Source organism: Uloborus diversus, chromosome 4, assembly GCF_026930045.1.
Source record: "Uloborus diversus isolate 005 chromosome 4, Udiv.v.3.1, whole genome shotgun sequence".
Lineage (NCBI taxonomy): Eukaryota > Metazoa > Arthropoda > Arachnida > Araneae > Uloboridae > Uloborus > Uloborus diversus.
Window position 1 is genome coordinate 85,974,317 of NC_072734.1, and position 16,813 is coordinate 85,991,129.

The following is a 16,813-nucleotide window of genomic DNA, read 5'->3' on the forward strand; positions in this document are numbered from 1 at the left end:
CTTTTTTTCCTTTCAGAAAGTGGGACGGTAGGGGGAGGGGGGGCAATCTGGAATGAAACATAACTACATGGAAGGTTATGCTCAAATTAGCAAAATTTGTTTGATCTATAACTGCTTTTAATATAGGGGCATTCCAAGGTATTTTTGACATTTATGTAGAGTCCGTAACATAACCTTTTTTGCCATAAACTTTTTAATTTACTGTTTGATTAGCATATTATTTTATTTTGATCTTTTCCTACCAACACACCAGCTCAAATTAAAATAATTTGCAAATCAAACTGTAAATTAAAAAGTTATTGCAAAAAAGGTCACCTTACGGACTCTACATAAATGTCAAAAATACCTTGGAATGCCCCTATATGCATAAATAGATCTTGCTGCATTGCTCTCGTTTACAAGTGAAAGTAAAAGAAAACTAGCATTAAAGAAAAGAAAAAACAGCTGCACTCTAAATGTTGTAGAAAGACAGTTAGTTTTATGCGGACAGACATATCACCTGATACTTAGATTTATTTTTAGTTTAGTGTTGAAAGAATGAAACAACACGGGGGGGAAACACTCCTATTTTGCTGTGATCTTGGGGCAAACTATTTTTTTCCTCCATCCAAAATTGAAAGTTGGTGCAGGGGTAAGGGACGAAATGAATCATAACTTTCCTTATCAGATAGTGAAATAATCAAGTACACTTTGTGAAGTTCGGATTGAAAAAGAAACACTTGGTCTGAAAAAAAAAGCATCAGGTGAAGCGTGATACTAGTATAGTGTTAATCGTATGTGTGAGTGAGTGTGTGGGGGGGGGGGGGGTTGTAATGTACTTTGTCTTGCTTTAAAGAAGAACATTTACCAGCTTTTAATATGTTTTCTATTAATTTTGTTTTATTTTATTCATTTATTTATTTTTTACATTTTGAAAATAGTTTTGGAAAAAAATAATAAAAGAGGTGACGGGGGGGGGGGGGTCTTTTTCTTACTTTAAAGGAGAACAGTTATCAATTTTTAATAAGTTTACTATTCATTTTGGTTTTTCATTCATTTATTTATTTTTTACATTTTGAAAATAGTTTTGAAAAAAATAATAATAATAATAAAAGTGGTGGTGCGGGGGGGGGGGGGGTACTTGCCAATTTACAAATTCACGTCAGCTCATTTCAAGCATAGTTATGATCAATTACTACTTACTAGACCATCCCCAGTGAGAGAACCCCATTTTTAACTAGTTAGAATCTGGAAAATGTCATTATTTGGTGCTGAGTTATCGTCCATTTTATGTTCAAGCATCCATGAAAAAAGCGGGTTTTTCGAAAAATCAAAGTGTCATAAATAAAAAACTAATAGAGATAAAAATCTAAAAATTTGGACTTTTGATTACCTCAAAGGGTACAATCGATGAGCCAAATTTCAAAGAAATACAAAAGGGTGAGGGAAAAAATTTCCCAAATTTTGGATCACTTGACATGGAGCCTATAGCCGTTTCTGTAGATATCATTACAAGCATTTGAAAATATATTAACAACATTGGGCTTCAGTTGGGACATGGTTCTCTACAACAGATGGATCGTTGCATGCCAAGTTCCCTATTGCAGGATTCGATTGTATTATGTTTTTTTAAATTCTGGTTTTAATGTAAAACAGTTTTATTGTATTTGTATTTTGCTTGCTTTCTTTTAAAATTATTTTTTATTAACTCACAACTGCTTTTGTTTTATAGAATTCCATTTGCTTTAGTTGATGTAATTGAAAGTGTGAAAAATAATAAAAAGGTATAGTCTTACATTCTGCATTAGTTTCTCACTTACGTATGATAGTTATTTTTCCCCAAATTTTTATGCAGTTACTCTCAGTTCATAATGCTTGTAAACATCTCGCTGAAATTGCAAGGCTAAAGCAGATGTAATAGTTGTTCAAAAGTGATAAATAAATTATAATTACAACAAGACTAAAAAAAGATTCAACAGTTACATATACGTTCTGAGACATCCATATTTTATGTATTGAATGGCTTAGTTCATTTTTTGGAGGACAACAACACGCTCACACAAAGAAAGGACACAGACAGTAGAGAGAAAGTGCATCTATTCCCGAGCCAGAATACGAACCCGGGACCTCCCCATCGCAGTCAGACACCTCTGACCAATATACAGGGTGGGTGGTAACATAATTTGTTGTTGCTAATAAATATTTTTATTGCTATCATAAAACTTCCATCATTACCTCACAGGCCATGAAATCAATTCTAAATCAGTCCACTTGCCTTAGAAGGATATTATCCTTCCACTCTAAGCCATGCAACTTCAGCTTGTAACTTGGGAATTTGTTTTTAAAAATGCTGCCATAATTTCTCTTGATAATAAGTAAGTGACTGCTAAATCATTTTTTTTTTAATTCTGTTTGTGCATATAAAGGTTTATCTTCAACTTGAACCTGATGAAGTGAAATTACAATTAATATACTGCTGTTTTGTAACAGGTCCATACCAATGTTGGTAGAGGAAGACTTTTCATTAGAAGTGCACTTACCAAAAAGGTGCTTCAAGCTCTAATAGATACTTTCATGATTGATGAAGTGTTTGTATTTGTGAGTATCTATTGTTACTTTTGTTCAATGATTAATACATGTGTACTAAATGTAAAAAAATAAAAAATAATAAATTATGTTAGCAATCAAATAAAATGAAGATGTTTTGCTTGTTTGTTACTTTGTTTCATCTTACATACATTTTTATATGTAAGATGTACATATAAAAATATATGTAAGATGCATATATTTTTTCATATACATATATTTTTAAACTCTGCTTCTGTTTGGTTTAAGTGCAGTTTTATTTCATCCTTTCAATGAATAATTATTTACTCATTCTTATTGTCGGAACACTTTAGTCAAATTCGAGTATGAAATTAGATTTTTTTTAAACATTTAATCAGTGGTTGGAAAAACTACATTTTTTTTGTAGCGAACTACAACTACTTTGTTACAAATGTAGTTAACTACAGCTACAACTACTTTTTTCAAAATGTAGTAACTACAAACTACTTTTGAAATGTAGTCACTACTTCGCTACTTTGAAAAAAAATAAGCAAATAAAAAATATACACAATAGGTTGTCCCTCAAAAAATGAAAGTCAATTTTTCAAGTCGCATTCACTCTTGTATTTTTCCTCTTGTGTCAAAACAATCGTGAAAAAAAGTTTCATATAATTTGCACAAGGGCAACCCGTGCCGACTTGCACCTGAAAGTGTAAAACAGTACTTGTATGCTAGGCCAAATCGCAAAAAAAAAGTTTTTTAGAAACTCGAAATTTCTGTTGGGAAGCGTTGCCCCTGTACCCAACACCTCACGTGTACCACAAGAAAATTTATTCAAATTAAAAAACATTTAGATATGCCGCACTTGACCTAAAATTTATAATTTTATTTAAAAAATTGATTTTTTTTCAGTTATTTTTTAAAAAATTGCATATAAATTTAAATAGAATATCAAATTCAAAAATTAATAACGAACACATTTACAGATCAACAATTACAAACGAATAATAAAAAAATAATGTATTTTAAATGAAAAATTTAATTCAACCTGGAAAAAAACCAGATCTTTGAGTACTATGTGGGAGACTTAAAAATTGCAGGAAAACAAACATTTCTATTTAACGCTAATTACCTACTTTTCTACTTTAATGTTTATATTTTTCAGCTTGATAATTTCGTAAAATCTTACATTTCTGAAAATATGTATCAAAAACTTAAATTTTTGAAGAAAATTATCAATGTTAGGCACGTGTAGGATATCTAAATGGTTTTTAATTTGAATAAAGGTTTTTGTGGTGCATATGTGGGTATAGGAGCAACGTTTTATCAACAAAATTTTGAGTTTCTAAAAAAACATTTTATTTCAATTTGGCCTAGCATTACACAAGTGCTGATTCACACTTTCAGACATAATCGGCACTTGCTGCCGTTGTTCAAATTACATGATTTTTTTTTGGATGTAAAAGGATAAAGTATAAGAGAGTGTGCGACTTAAAAAATCATCTTTCGATTTTTTTTTGGGGGGGGGATCCTGATACACACACACACACACCGTAAGAGAGTTGAACAAAAAAGATTGATAAATTAGCTTATCAGAAGACATTAAGAAAAATGTCCGTTATCATACTCTCACACACTGTAATGCTCGTATTTATTGTAAGTCCTCCAGAACAGTTCAATTTCACTCTTTTCTAAAACATTTTAAGTAGCTTCTTTTTATTTGGTGAAAACTGTCAAAAATTTAAGCCTCGCTAAAACATTTTTGTTTTTTTATCTTCGGTCAGTTCATATAAAATTCACCAAATTTTCAACTCGTGAAATCACCGATATCTTTATTTTCGCGAAAATAAGTGCTTTTTGCAATATGAATATTGGGGAAATATGAAAATTACAACGGCAAGAAAAACTATTTGCGTCAAACAGATAGAACGTATGGCGTTAAAATAAAATGCCTGAGGTCAGCTCGTATTTTTATGAGTCTTATTTCTCATTGCATCCGCTGATGTATTTGTGTAAAATTTGAGCCAATCAAATTCGTTTGAACCTTTTTTTTGTTTCCAGTTTATTTAAAAGTAGTTTCCAGAAATCGCTACAAACTACTATTTTTTGTAGTTAACTACTCACTACACTACTTTTTTAAAAAAGTAGTGCGCTACACCACAAACTACTAAAAAATGTAGCTACTACAGTAGCATCGCTACTTGTAGCGCGCTACTTCCAACCACTGCATTTAATGCATCTGAAATTGTAATCCACAACATATTTTGTGTTAACGTTTTCCCTACAATTCAATTATAGAGAATGCTAAAGTAGCCCATAATTGATTTTAAACAATTTTTATGAACTATTAAAATTGGCATCAGTTAATTTTCAGTTTTATTTTTGAAATAAAAAAGCATTGCACTTGTTTGGGCAATAGATCCACTTACCAAAACAGTTGACTGCAATCAAAAAGCAAGGTGCCATGCATTTTATTTTTATTTCTGTGATAATTTCCTGCCAACAAAATTGCTGATTTTGTGACAAAAGCATCTTGATATTCATGGCAGGTCTTTAAGCTGGTTACCTCCTTTTCATTACTCATGTATTCATTTCCTTTTTCATTATTCCTTTTCATATTTCATATTCCTTTTCATTACGCATGTAGTATAATTTTTAGTTATTAATTATGTCAAATCTGGCTGTCATTTAAATATCAGAAATGTATTATCTTGTTCTCATTTTAGTAAAGTGATTCTTCTTTTGCAAGAATTATTAAAATGTTTCATTTTGTTTTATAGCTTAGTTATGTGATAATAGTTTTATTGCTTCCTTTTAGTCATTCTATGATCCTCATACTGCCATACTTGGAAATGAAATACTATCTGGTAAGATGTTCTATTTGATGAGTGAAGATTTTACAGAGTATTTTTTTCCATTTTGTTATACATGTGATTTCTTTGTTATTTCTATTCATTATAATGATTAGAGATTTCAGTGTTATAGTCCGTGAAATTTTTTTTTTTTAAATTCGTTTTAGTCTAGTTATTTTTGTTTCTTGTTTTTCTGCTCAAACTGTTGTTTTAAGTCTAAATAATTCTGAGCTTTATGAATTAACTAGCGGTTCCGCAGGGCTTTGCCTGTAGTAGAAAATTAAAATGCCATTGGGTTAGCCTGTATATTTACAAACAATGGATGGTGAATTTCTCGCCAATTTACTATGTTAATTTGCTCGATCAAGTTATGGTAATTTGCTTGTCCACGTTATGATAATTTGCTAGGTAAAATGTTCTTAAAACTGGAATAGAAAAAATGCAAATTCGAATTTTTGAAAAATCACTTTGAGGTGCACACCCCCAGCTACAAACTAATTCTGTGCCAAATTTCATGAAAATCGGCCGAACGGTCTAGGTGCTATGCGCATCACAGACATCCATACAGAGGGCCAGACATTCAGCTTTATTATTAACTAGCCGCCTGCGGCGACCAGCTGGTCCGCCTTTTTACGCCATTCGCCTTTTTACGCCAGGGGTGCCGCCTTCGACGGCTGCTTAAACAATTTAGCGACGACATTAATCAATGTTTTTCTCTATAAATTAGTATTATCATTCGTTTTTTCACGCCAATGTTGCCGCCTTCGGCGGCTGCTTAAATAAATTTCGTGGCGGGGTCAATCAATCTATATCTATCTATATCATTAATAATTTGAATAAAATATTTTCTAGATCTGTCTCCAGTTTCGTCGTTTGGAATATTTTTAAAGGAGGGGGAGGGGAGACACAAACGACGTACTCTTCATGCAAATTTAGTCGAAAAATAACAAAAAGCACTTCCACTTTTATGTGAAAGCATTGTTTTTTCAAAGTCATGGTGTATGTGGGGGAGGGAGGGGGCATTGACATCCAATGTGCAAGCAGCCGCCTACGGCGGCTGTTTGGCTAACTTGTCATTTACCTTTTTACTTCAAGTTTGCCACCTTCGGCGGTTGTTTAAATAAATTTGGCAGCAGTATTAATCAATCCATCTCTATCTTTTTTTTGTGCCATTCACATTTTTACGCCAAGATTGCCGCCTTCGGGGGCTATCTACCTTTACAATCTATCTCTGCATTTTCTTATCCATCTCTATTTATTTTGACCTCCTCACCCATTTCCTAATAAAAACAAAGAACATTCAAAAAATCGCTTTTTTTCATTTAAGTAGAGCAAAAAAAAAAAAAAAAGCTCAAATTCCCCGTAGTGTGCAAAAAGTAGCGTTTGACAAAGATAAAAAAAATCTCGCTGTTTTTATTGAATTAATGCGCACAACTATGAAATGTAACGTAATATATATACAGCAAAAGGTCCAGCTTGGGGGAGGGGGGATGGAAAAAGAAATAAATGCAATCCCTAAATAAAACAAAAAAAGGAAAGAAAAAAAGCAAGCGCTGCCGAAAAAACACGTGGTCATCACGTCAGAAAATGTAGAAGTAAACTATATAGTAAAAAAAAGATTAACATTGCTTGCGATTAAGATTCCATCGTAAATATCGAATCGAAACCCAAGTAGTGAGGTCACAGGCATAAAAGATTGAAGAACGCTTTTTTCGACTGATGCGTGAAAGGACATGATGTGTTCAGCATTAAAAAAATTGTAAAAAAAAAAACCTATTGCGTATTTTTAAGAACTTTTTTCTTCTAAAGAGGGCGAAATGTTTTTACTATTACCAACTTAAATTTCAGAAATGAGGCTTTGATACTTCTCGCAGGATGATATTAGAAAAAAATAAAACCCAGAAAAACATGCAAATTAAAGGTTTTTTTCAAAAATCTATAAAAAATACAAAAATTGCTCTTTCTTCAAAATTATTTCATTCATCATATTTAAAATTAAATTTCCTACACAATAGTACAAAAAATATCCGTCTGGCGCGATTGGTTCGGGATCTGTGAGGTCAAGAGTACTAAAAAGTGCTAAAAATAACATAAAACATTAAATAACTTTTTTTCTAATTAAAATATCAAAAATCGAATCCCGAGGTGCACATTTTCAGCAAAAACTGCACCTGCGTACCAAATTTCATCTTTCTTGGCCTTACCGTTTTCCCGGGATGCACGCCACAAACACACACACACACACACAAACATCTTGTTTTATTATATGTATAGATAAAGATAAGCAAACAAATAAATAAAATTTTATTTCTTATTTTACTTATATTTCTACACCCAAAAAATCTATTTGTGAAAAACATATATTGAGGACACTAAATTTTGTTAGAACGTTTAAATATTATTTTATTCTTTAAACACGCTTTTTTAAATATGATTGTTTTTCTGTCATGAAAAAAATCACTACTGGTACTGTTATTATTGAAATTGCTTTGTGCACTTCATATTTAGCTAAAGTGTCTTTAAAAGTCATTTTTAGCCAGTAAAGTCAGTATTTTTTTTTTTTTTTTTTTTTTTTGCAAATTCGCCAAAGAATTCCTTTTCAGAAAAAAGTCTGCATAGATAGTTTTCCTGTTTTCCTTATAAACGTTATGAAGTTCCGAAAAAAAAAAGTGAGAAATTGCCAATATTGCAAAAGTCAAATAAATAACCAAATGCATGAATACTGCAAAATAAAAATATTGAAAGTAAAGTATTAAGATGAGGAAACATGTCATGTGGCTGTTGATCTGTCGGATTGCCGCCCCCCCCCTTTCGACCCCCTTATTGGAAAAACACTTCCTGATTGAAAAATCTTTGAATCACCAATTTCAAGTAAAAAATATTTATCTATTTCGGGAAATGTAAATGCATTTCCCTTTTCCATTATAAACTTATCTCATTAAGTATAATTATTAATTTAAGATAAATCATACCAAAAGCAAATTAATGTACTAAATGGCTAATTTGGTTTATGTTTATCTGCAACTCTGCATAAATGGATAATAAATTTCCTTTCTCATATATGATGTGAGAACTGATAGTACAATTAACATGTTATGACATAAATAAAAAATTTTGCATTTAACATACATGCAAATGCAGACCCAAGTTGCTTGAAATGTCATTAGTAATTGCAATTTATTCAAGTGATTTTCTTCTTTGGTAACTGATAAATTATTGCATCATCATTCAAACTGAGGAATGAAGTTAACCAGGCATTTGTTTGTTTTTTTTTTCTGGTGCAAAGTGTAAAGAGTAAGTAAACTTTGTTTACAATGACTAGTTTAAGATTATTTTGAAACAATATTTAATATTTCATATGAGTTAAACTGTTGAACTTTTTATAAATTAATGTAATAAAAAATGTTTCTATAATGCAATAATATTAATTACTGTTGAAAATTACTTAAATGCTCAATTTACTGAATAACCTTTAATATTGAAAGAATTTTAATGTATTAAGCAAATGTGTTTTAACAATATGTATTTTTGAATAACTTTTTAAAGTTGTAAAATATATATACAGCAAAACCCCTCCTAATGGACACCCCTCTATTAAGAACAAAACAATTTGTCCGTTTAGTGTCCGCATTAGGGGAGTTTTACTGTATATATATATATATATATATATATATATATATATATATATATATATATAGTTTAATTTCAATTTACCTTTAAATAAACATTGCTGTATTTTTTTAGAAATTTTGTCATCCCTCCTACATGAAATAAATAAAATTGACTTTAAACTGGAGTTGAAAGTAAGTTACATAACAATTAACTTTCTTTTCTAATTATTTTTGCAAAGCAAATTTCAGTATCGTTAAATTAAGATATTTAGTTAAGGTCTTCACTTAAGATTAACTTAATTGTTATTTTCAGTTTATCATTATTTCAAATGTGTTTTCAGGTGTGAAATTTTGTTTCTAATGTTTTTTTATGTATGCACTTATTCTTATGTAAAACAAATGCACCAATGTTGATAAACCCAAAAGGGGAAAAAAACATAAATGCATATACTTGCACTCATTGTAATATTTTGGACCTTAAGCTTTGAAGAGCTTTGGGAGTTTTTAATCATGAGCATTTCTTGGTTCTGGTTACTTCTTTTTTGAAAGGAAAAAAAAAAAGTTCTTCAACGTTAGAATCAGAAAGCAAGGGAAGTACTTTTTCATTTAAATTTACCTTTAGCTGATGCAAAAGTTTTAATTCTCAGCCCTTTCTGCCAAAGTTAATTTGAACTAAAATAATAATAAATAAGAAGATCCTTTCAACAGTATTTGAAGTATTTTCTTTGTAGTCTAAAAATATTTTGTTTTGATATTTTAATGCTTGATTGATTTAATACATTGAATATTTTAATATTGCATTTAATTATTGCCATTTCTTCTAGAATGCTAGTTTTTTGGATGAAACTTGGGCTTTAGGTGTAAGTTATAAAAGATTTATCTTTTAATAACAGCCAATAATTTCATCTTGATAAATACTTAATGTTTCTCTTATGCACAGATATACAGAAAATATGAATTTGTTCCGTGCAAAGAAATGGGTATAACATATGCGTAAGTACTTAAATAGATACAAAATTATTTTAATTACATGCTTTTATATTTATTTTACTTTCCCAACATAGTTTTATTTGCATGTCTTTGCATATCTTTTGCTCATGGATTTCTAATTCCAAAAAGTATAAAGGACAATGTTAATTCACTACTCATCTCCCCCCCCCCCAAAAAAAAAAACAACTTATGCCATTAGATTAATGTCTGTACATGATAAAAACATCCCAAATTGAATCTATCGTTCACATTATTAACTGCTTCTTAATTGTTACTTTCTACATTTTTGACCTATATAGACATAATAAAAAATTATAGGCATGTAATTGGTGAGTTTAAAATTCCAAACTAAATTTGAAAGTTGAGTTTTTTATGATTTTATCCCCCACAGAAAGGCATCATTATTTATTGATGATAAGATGTAAAAACATTTTAATTTAATTTCTTCAGGTTTGGATGTATGATTTAAAAAAAAAAAGGCTTTTTGTGCTGTACGGAAAACCGTTTTTGTTTAATAGTTGTTTAAAAAACTTGCCATTTTTGTTTTGTTCTTTTCTATTGCTGAAATATGAAATAAGGTTGAAAAAAAAAGTATGGTCTTATTTTCCATATTTCTGACCAATATTTTCTTTTTGGTATTGTAGCTACATTAAAGGCAGAATTGTGGTTGTCAAAGTACAAGAAGGGAGTGTTGCTGCTGAAGAAGTAAATGATTTTGCTTTCATTTTTATGTTTCAATTAATGCTATTTATTTTATTGTACGAATATGTAAAATTTAAGGATTGAATTTTTTCAATGGTTGTGTAAGAACAACTGCATTCAGAGCAGTAGCGTAACAAGGGGTTGGCAGGAGTATCTCTTGCCAGGGGCCCAGAAGCCGGGGAGCAGCATTTCAGCTGATTAAAAAAAAAAATTTAAAGAGTTTTTTTTTTGATCATAGAATTTGAAAAATGCTTTTAAAAAAAAACGAAAAAAAAAAAAAAAACTCGCAAGAAAAGATCTAGAGACACATACAAAACATCTACTGAGAAAGAGCATTGGGTATCGTTGAAAACAATTCTAAAAAAAAAGTAAGAAAAACAATTACAATGCTGCCTCCTATTTGTCGAATCAACTAATCAAAATGTTCCAAAAAAGATTTTTTGGAGATCACAGTGACTTCCCATGTGGGCGACCATGGGGGGGGGGGGTGGAGGGCGCAATTTCTGTAGTTCGCCAGGGGAGCTAGACCCCATTGTTAGGCTACTGATTCAGAGTCATCTACAAGGGGTGTTTTTAAGAGTTCAAACCCCCTCCAAAATTTTTTCTAAAAAATGCTTTTCATCATACTTTTCTTCTTTAAAAGTTATTTTTACTATTTTATTGTTGTTGTTATTATTTTTTCAATTTCCTTTGAAAAAGGAAAATTTTATTATTGAATGATTGAACAACTCAGTGCTGTATCTCCTGTATTGATTTATTAAATTTTTTGTGGTTATTTGCAAACATCATTTCTTACATCCTATAGATTTTGAAAACCTGATGCTGAGAAAAACATTGAAATTATTTAAATTTGAAAGGGCTAAACTTCATATTTTTATTATTGTGAAAAAATATTAATGAGTTTCACTTAAAATGTTCACATATGGGTATGCATTTATACTTTTGATTTATATCGGAAAAACATCAATTATTTAACAGTACAATCAAATTATGTTGCTAACAAATTAGTTTTTTTTCCTTCATTAATTAGATACGTCATCTTTTACATGTGTTTTAAATAACTTGTTACAACAAAAATCAATATAATATATGAAGAAATCATTTTTAACTTATATAATTTCATGCGAAATGTGTTGGCTAAAACACTCCACAAAGCAAAGTCTGAGTATGACCCTGATTGCAGTGTAAGTAAAAGCTGAATGAACAACATTATGAATAGACAAATATACAAAAATACGAATTTTAGCTTTTATTTATTTATTTTTTTTAACTTTATTGTATAAGGCATTTATTTTTTTAATGGCTTGTAAATTGTATAATCATGAATAGAAATATTCATAATTATTTTGTTCTTGTGTTACATAAGAGCCCTTTTTGCACACATTTTATTGTGAAATTTTGTATTTTCTCTGGGAGATGAAGGGGAGGGGATAGAAATATAAGTTAAGTTTTAATGTATTCTTTGACTGAAACATTTATAAGTTTTGGGAATTTTAAAGGGGTGGCGAGAGCAATGACTCACCATAACAATGCGTCATTTCATATTTGTAATTTTTTAAATTTTAGAATCAGATTGAGCCTGGAGATGTACTAGATGAGCTGTATGGACAAAGTTTGTACCGATGTAGCAAAGGGTTGATATCAAGTCTGAGTAATAAGTATCGAGGAATGCCTGTTTATTTATCTGTGATAAAGGTATAGTCATAAAATGTAAATGTTTGTATGTTTTACTTGTGATGCTTTTTTGAAGTGATTAAGCGAAAAATTAGGAAAATGTCTGGTTATTTAAATAGTGTAAACTTAAAGAAATAGAGTAAATCTTTAAAGAAAAAAATGCCTGTTCTTGTTTGATTAACTGAAAATTTCTTGGCTAGCTCAATAAGTATCATCAGTTTAGATATGATGTGTCTAATGTTTGAAACTGCAAAAATGAAGCTAGTTTTTTTTATCATTATTTAAACATAACTAATAAAATTCACTACAAAGGCTAGAATTTTTCTTGTTGTTACTAATCTTATCTAGTTAGCTTTTGGACGAGACCAAACCTATGTCCATAAACTGCTAAAAAGTTCAAACCAAGAATGGAACTCTGGAAAAAGTCTTGTTTTGCTAATTTTAAATAAGATAGTAATTTTACCTGAAATTAAGTAAGTTATTTGCTTCTAAATCCTTTTTATTGGCTAGTCTGCCTTCTGAAATCTCCCATCATATTAATAAAGACCAAGTTATTGTGCAAAATTAGTCATCCGTTCTGTTTTAATTTACATAGTGGGAATTTAAGACCAGTTTGTAAGGTATTAAAAAATGAAATAAATGTTTTTGCTGGCAATGTTTAAGAATGTTTTAAAATAAATTCAAGAAAATGTCTACCTGTTGTATGCGATGCAGTAAGAAGTTAATAGTTTGATCAAGGAACCAGGTGAATGTGAAATAGTGAAGCTCTCTAATTTGGGCTTTTCCCATTTTTTGTATAAATAGCGGCAACACATCGAGCCAATTATTTTATGTAAAACCCAGAGCCTAATTACTGAATAGGCCAAATAGGCCATGGCCTAGTGCTCCCGAATGGCTGAAATTGTTTTAGCTAATGGTTAAAATTGTAAGAACCCAGAAAAGTATTTAGTCTAAGGCCCCATAATATCTTAACCGGGTCCTAGCTAAACCAGTAAGTAGACCCTGATTCCATGTGGTAAATACTGTTTTTTGTTTAAAAGAAAAAGTGAAATGCCTCTGACAACATCTAATTCAAAAGGCTGTGGTTCACCCTAGGCTGTTGTGCCATGGTGTTGAGTAAAATATTTCAACTTTTAACTGAAACAAAGCCTTTCATCCCTTACAGCTGCTAATAATTACAATATTTTGGTTTTAGCGTTTGTATTGCATTCCCAATCACAATATTGCTTTTAATTTCATTGCCCCTTAAATTCTAGCTTGGGCAATCACATCTCATTTTAAAAAAGTCACAATGTTTATAGATTACCGATTTTTAGTGACATAATAATGTTGTAAGTCAATATTCATTGCTAACAAGAGAATTATCTTTAAAGATTTGAGTAGCAAAGTAAACATATGCCGCTTTTTACCTCTCAGAATGTTGAACAAAATTTGGATTCAAGTTGTTATTTATTCACCATATAACATTCAATAACATTTTATCATCTTTTGTGAAAATGTTTCAGATGATCAATGAGAAAATCTTCGACATTTTTTAATGCTATTAATTAAAATTGTCTGATTTGAAATTTTTCCTTTCGAAAGAAAGGACTATGTTTTAATGTTGAATCTTGATATCCCTTCTTTACATAGTGAATATTTTCTTCTCTGTCACTAATTTTTCGCTAATGTGTTTTAGGGTACTACTGTGGACAATAATATTTATTTTCCATTGGAGCCTATAGTGGAAAAACTCAATTTACGATATTATTTTGAGAAAAAGCTTTCAAAGACTAATAATTTAGTTGATGATTTAATTCCTCATTCTGGTAATAGCAGGTGAGTTTTTCTTTTCGCTTTTAAGAAAATAGTAGCTGCATTGTATCCATTACATCAGCGGTTCTCAACCTGTCTGGTGCAGTGCCTTGGAGAGGGAGGCATCATATCTCTAAAGGTAGTGTGCAAGCATAATGAAAAAAATGATGCCGACCAATTGATTAATTTACTGAAAGAAAAGAAAAGCAAATTATATTCTGACATAGTAAAATCTAAAACACATATTAACACTGTAATGTACTTATGAAAAGGGCTGTATCAGCATATTTTTTATTTATTACAGCATATTTTTTATATTTACCTTATGAGTACCAATCATTATTTCCCTTTTATCTTGTGAATCTTTTATACAATATAGTAATGTTAGTTTCACAAATGAAATTATGTTGCTTCCTTAATGGAATTCAAGTTATTATTTACATGAAATCAGTAAATTTAGCTTCAACAAGTACCAAACTTTGTGCAATGCAAAATTCTATTCGTAAAATTTGACATTACAGTGCTTTTATGATTTTTTTTTTGCAATAATTAAGGTTTTATGAGTGGATTTACGTTAACTTTTTTAACTAAAGAATTGAGTCTATTACTTAGCATTTAAAAAAAACGAACTTTTACAATTTGATTGCAGATGTTTAGTATAAGGTTGCAGTTTTGTTTCAACATCAAAATGCTGAGAATACATTATTATGCTGTTATTTTACGCGGCAGAGGGCAAACAGGAGGAGGGGGGAAATTGTGATTGACAGCTGTTCCACGAGTACTAAAACATTAAGAACTGCTTCATTACATGTACTATCTCAAATTGCAATATTGAGCAGTTTCTGAAATTGCAACGTAAAATAACAATGCATAGTAAGATAATCCATTACATGGATTATATCCATTATTGTGTCATTGGCAAAAAGAGGAAAGGTTATGTGATAATGTATTCACTCATCAGGATCATAGTTGTAGAATCGGAACCAGGCTGATTTTAGGGTAAGGAGTCAGTTGATAACTTCGCACAAAATCTGAGAAGTCCAGTACATGAAATAAATTCAAAGGAAAAATGATTTTGTCAAACTAAAAAAAATTACATACCAAAACATTCTATGTTTATATTTTAGTTTTATCTCAGACACATTTATGTTTTAAATACGTTCTTGAGCTATTACATTTTGAAAATTAGGTTGTTAGCAAAAATCTACATTTAATCTAAAGTAGTTTTGCATTATTTTTTTTTGTCACTCTATTTTTCTCTGCTAAAAAGTTTTTCTTTGCAGTTTAATTTTTAACTTGGTGCTCCTTGGAAAATTTGCTATTGAAAATGTAAGTATATTATTTGCCATTTATGAATGTTGCATAGTACTAACAAATCTTACGGTTAGTAAAGTTTGCACAATATATGTAATTATTAGTAAAATTTTATGTGTAATTTTTCAAAACTCGCATGCATATTGCTATGCATCACTTGTTCTTGCTTCTTAAAAATGACCTAGTTCATTGTTTGTAAATAATGCTATGCAGATAAACATTAATGTGACTGTTACATTTATAAGAGACTGTTATACAGGGTGTTGCAAAACTAATGGTCCATGCTGAAAGAGATGATAGACCTTGCCAAAACAAACAACTTTCACAATGCAATGTGGAGTCGGAAAGCAAACGGCAGGCCGAGTGAGGGTACTTGGTTGGTAGAAATGGAGAATGCAATAAAGACCAAGAACACCAATATGAAGACCAAGAACCTTTATTTATTACAAATGCTCAAATGAGCGACTGCTAGCTGCAATACAAACTTCACATCAGGATGCATTGAACAATGCACGTGTTAGAATATTCAGGTCATATCACAAAGGTCTGCAGCCCTTTTTTGGGAAAGGTCTCTGGTTGCGTGATGGGCTTCTCATCGAACATTTGCTGGTACATGATCAGAAATTGGGCAACACCTACTGGAGGAAGATACATTACTTGTGTACATCTAAGTAACATAGTTATAAAGTTATAAATAAAGGACCTTTGTCTTCATATTGTTGTTTTTAGTCTTTATTGCATTCCCCATTTCTGCGAACCAAGTACCCTCTCCTGGCCTGCTGTTTGCTTTCCGACTCCACATTGAATTGTGAAAGTTGTTTGTTTTGGCAAGGTCTATCACCATTTTTAGTATGGACCATTAGTTTTGCAACGCCCTGTATAGAAGTTTGAAACTGCTTGAAAATTAGAAATGTCTTTACCACTCATTAAAATGTTTAAAATGAAGTTTAATATGTTGTTGTGTGAGTAGTGATAGGTTTTCCCTTAGAAAATATTCACATTTAAGTACAAAATATTACATTAAGAAATTGTTTTTGGTTGTCAATTTCAAATAACAAATTATAAATTTAAAAAATGTGAAATGCAACTTATTGTCTATTTCTGCAGCAATGCCAGACTTTAAAATTAAGCTAATTTTATAATAGCAATTGACTGTTTCCTTATTAATTGTTTTATAGTCCTTCTCCCCCCCCCCTATTTTGTGCAACTTGTTAACTGTATGTTTTTAATTGTTAATATCTGAACAGGAACGTTGAAACAGCTTCCTTAAAAATATATATATATATATTTTCTTAATAGTGTATAAAAAGTGTAAAAAAAGTCATTTCTCCAACAACAGTTTATAATGTT

At 30.5% G+C, this 16,813-nt stretch overlaps 1 protein-coding gene across 1 annotated transcript in view; it reads left to right on the forward strand.

The window, feature by feature from the left end:
* Nucleotides 1-16,813, forward strand: part of LOC129220686 (uncharacterized) — a 43,925-nt gene that overhangs the window by 16,490 nt on the left and 10,622 nt on the right. Inside the window, exons 5-14 of the mRNA XM_054855116.1 lie at nucleotides 1,712-1,763; nucleotides 2,470-2,577; nucleotides 5,345-5,393; nucleotides 9,123-9,181; nucleotides 9,814-9,849; nucleotides 9,930-9,982; nucleotides 10,624-10,684; nucleotides 12,248-12,376; nucleotides 14,034-14,173; nucleotides 15,433-15,478. Of these exons, the coding sequence (XP_054711091.1) occupies nucleotides 1,712-1,763; nucleotides 2,470-2,577; nucleotides 5,345-5,393; nucleotides 9,123-9,181; nucleotides 9,814-9,849; nucleotides 9,930-9,982; nucleotides 10,624-10,684; nucleotides 12,248-12,376; nucleotides 14,034-14,173; nucleotides 15,433-15,478 (733 nt within the window). The remainder of the gene's footprint in view (nucleotides 1-1,711; nucleotides 1,764-2,469; nucleotides 2,578-5,344; nucleotides 5,394-9,122; nucleotides 9,182-9,813; nucleotides 9,850-9,929; nucleotides 9,983-10,623; nucleotides 10,685-12,247; nucleotides 12,377-14,033; nucleotides 14,174-15,432; nucleotides 15,479-16,813) is intronic.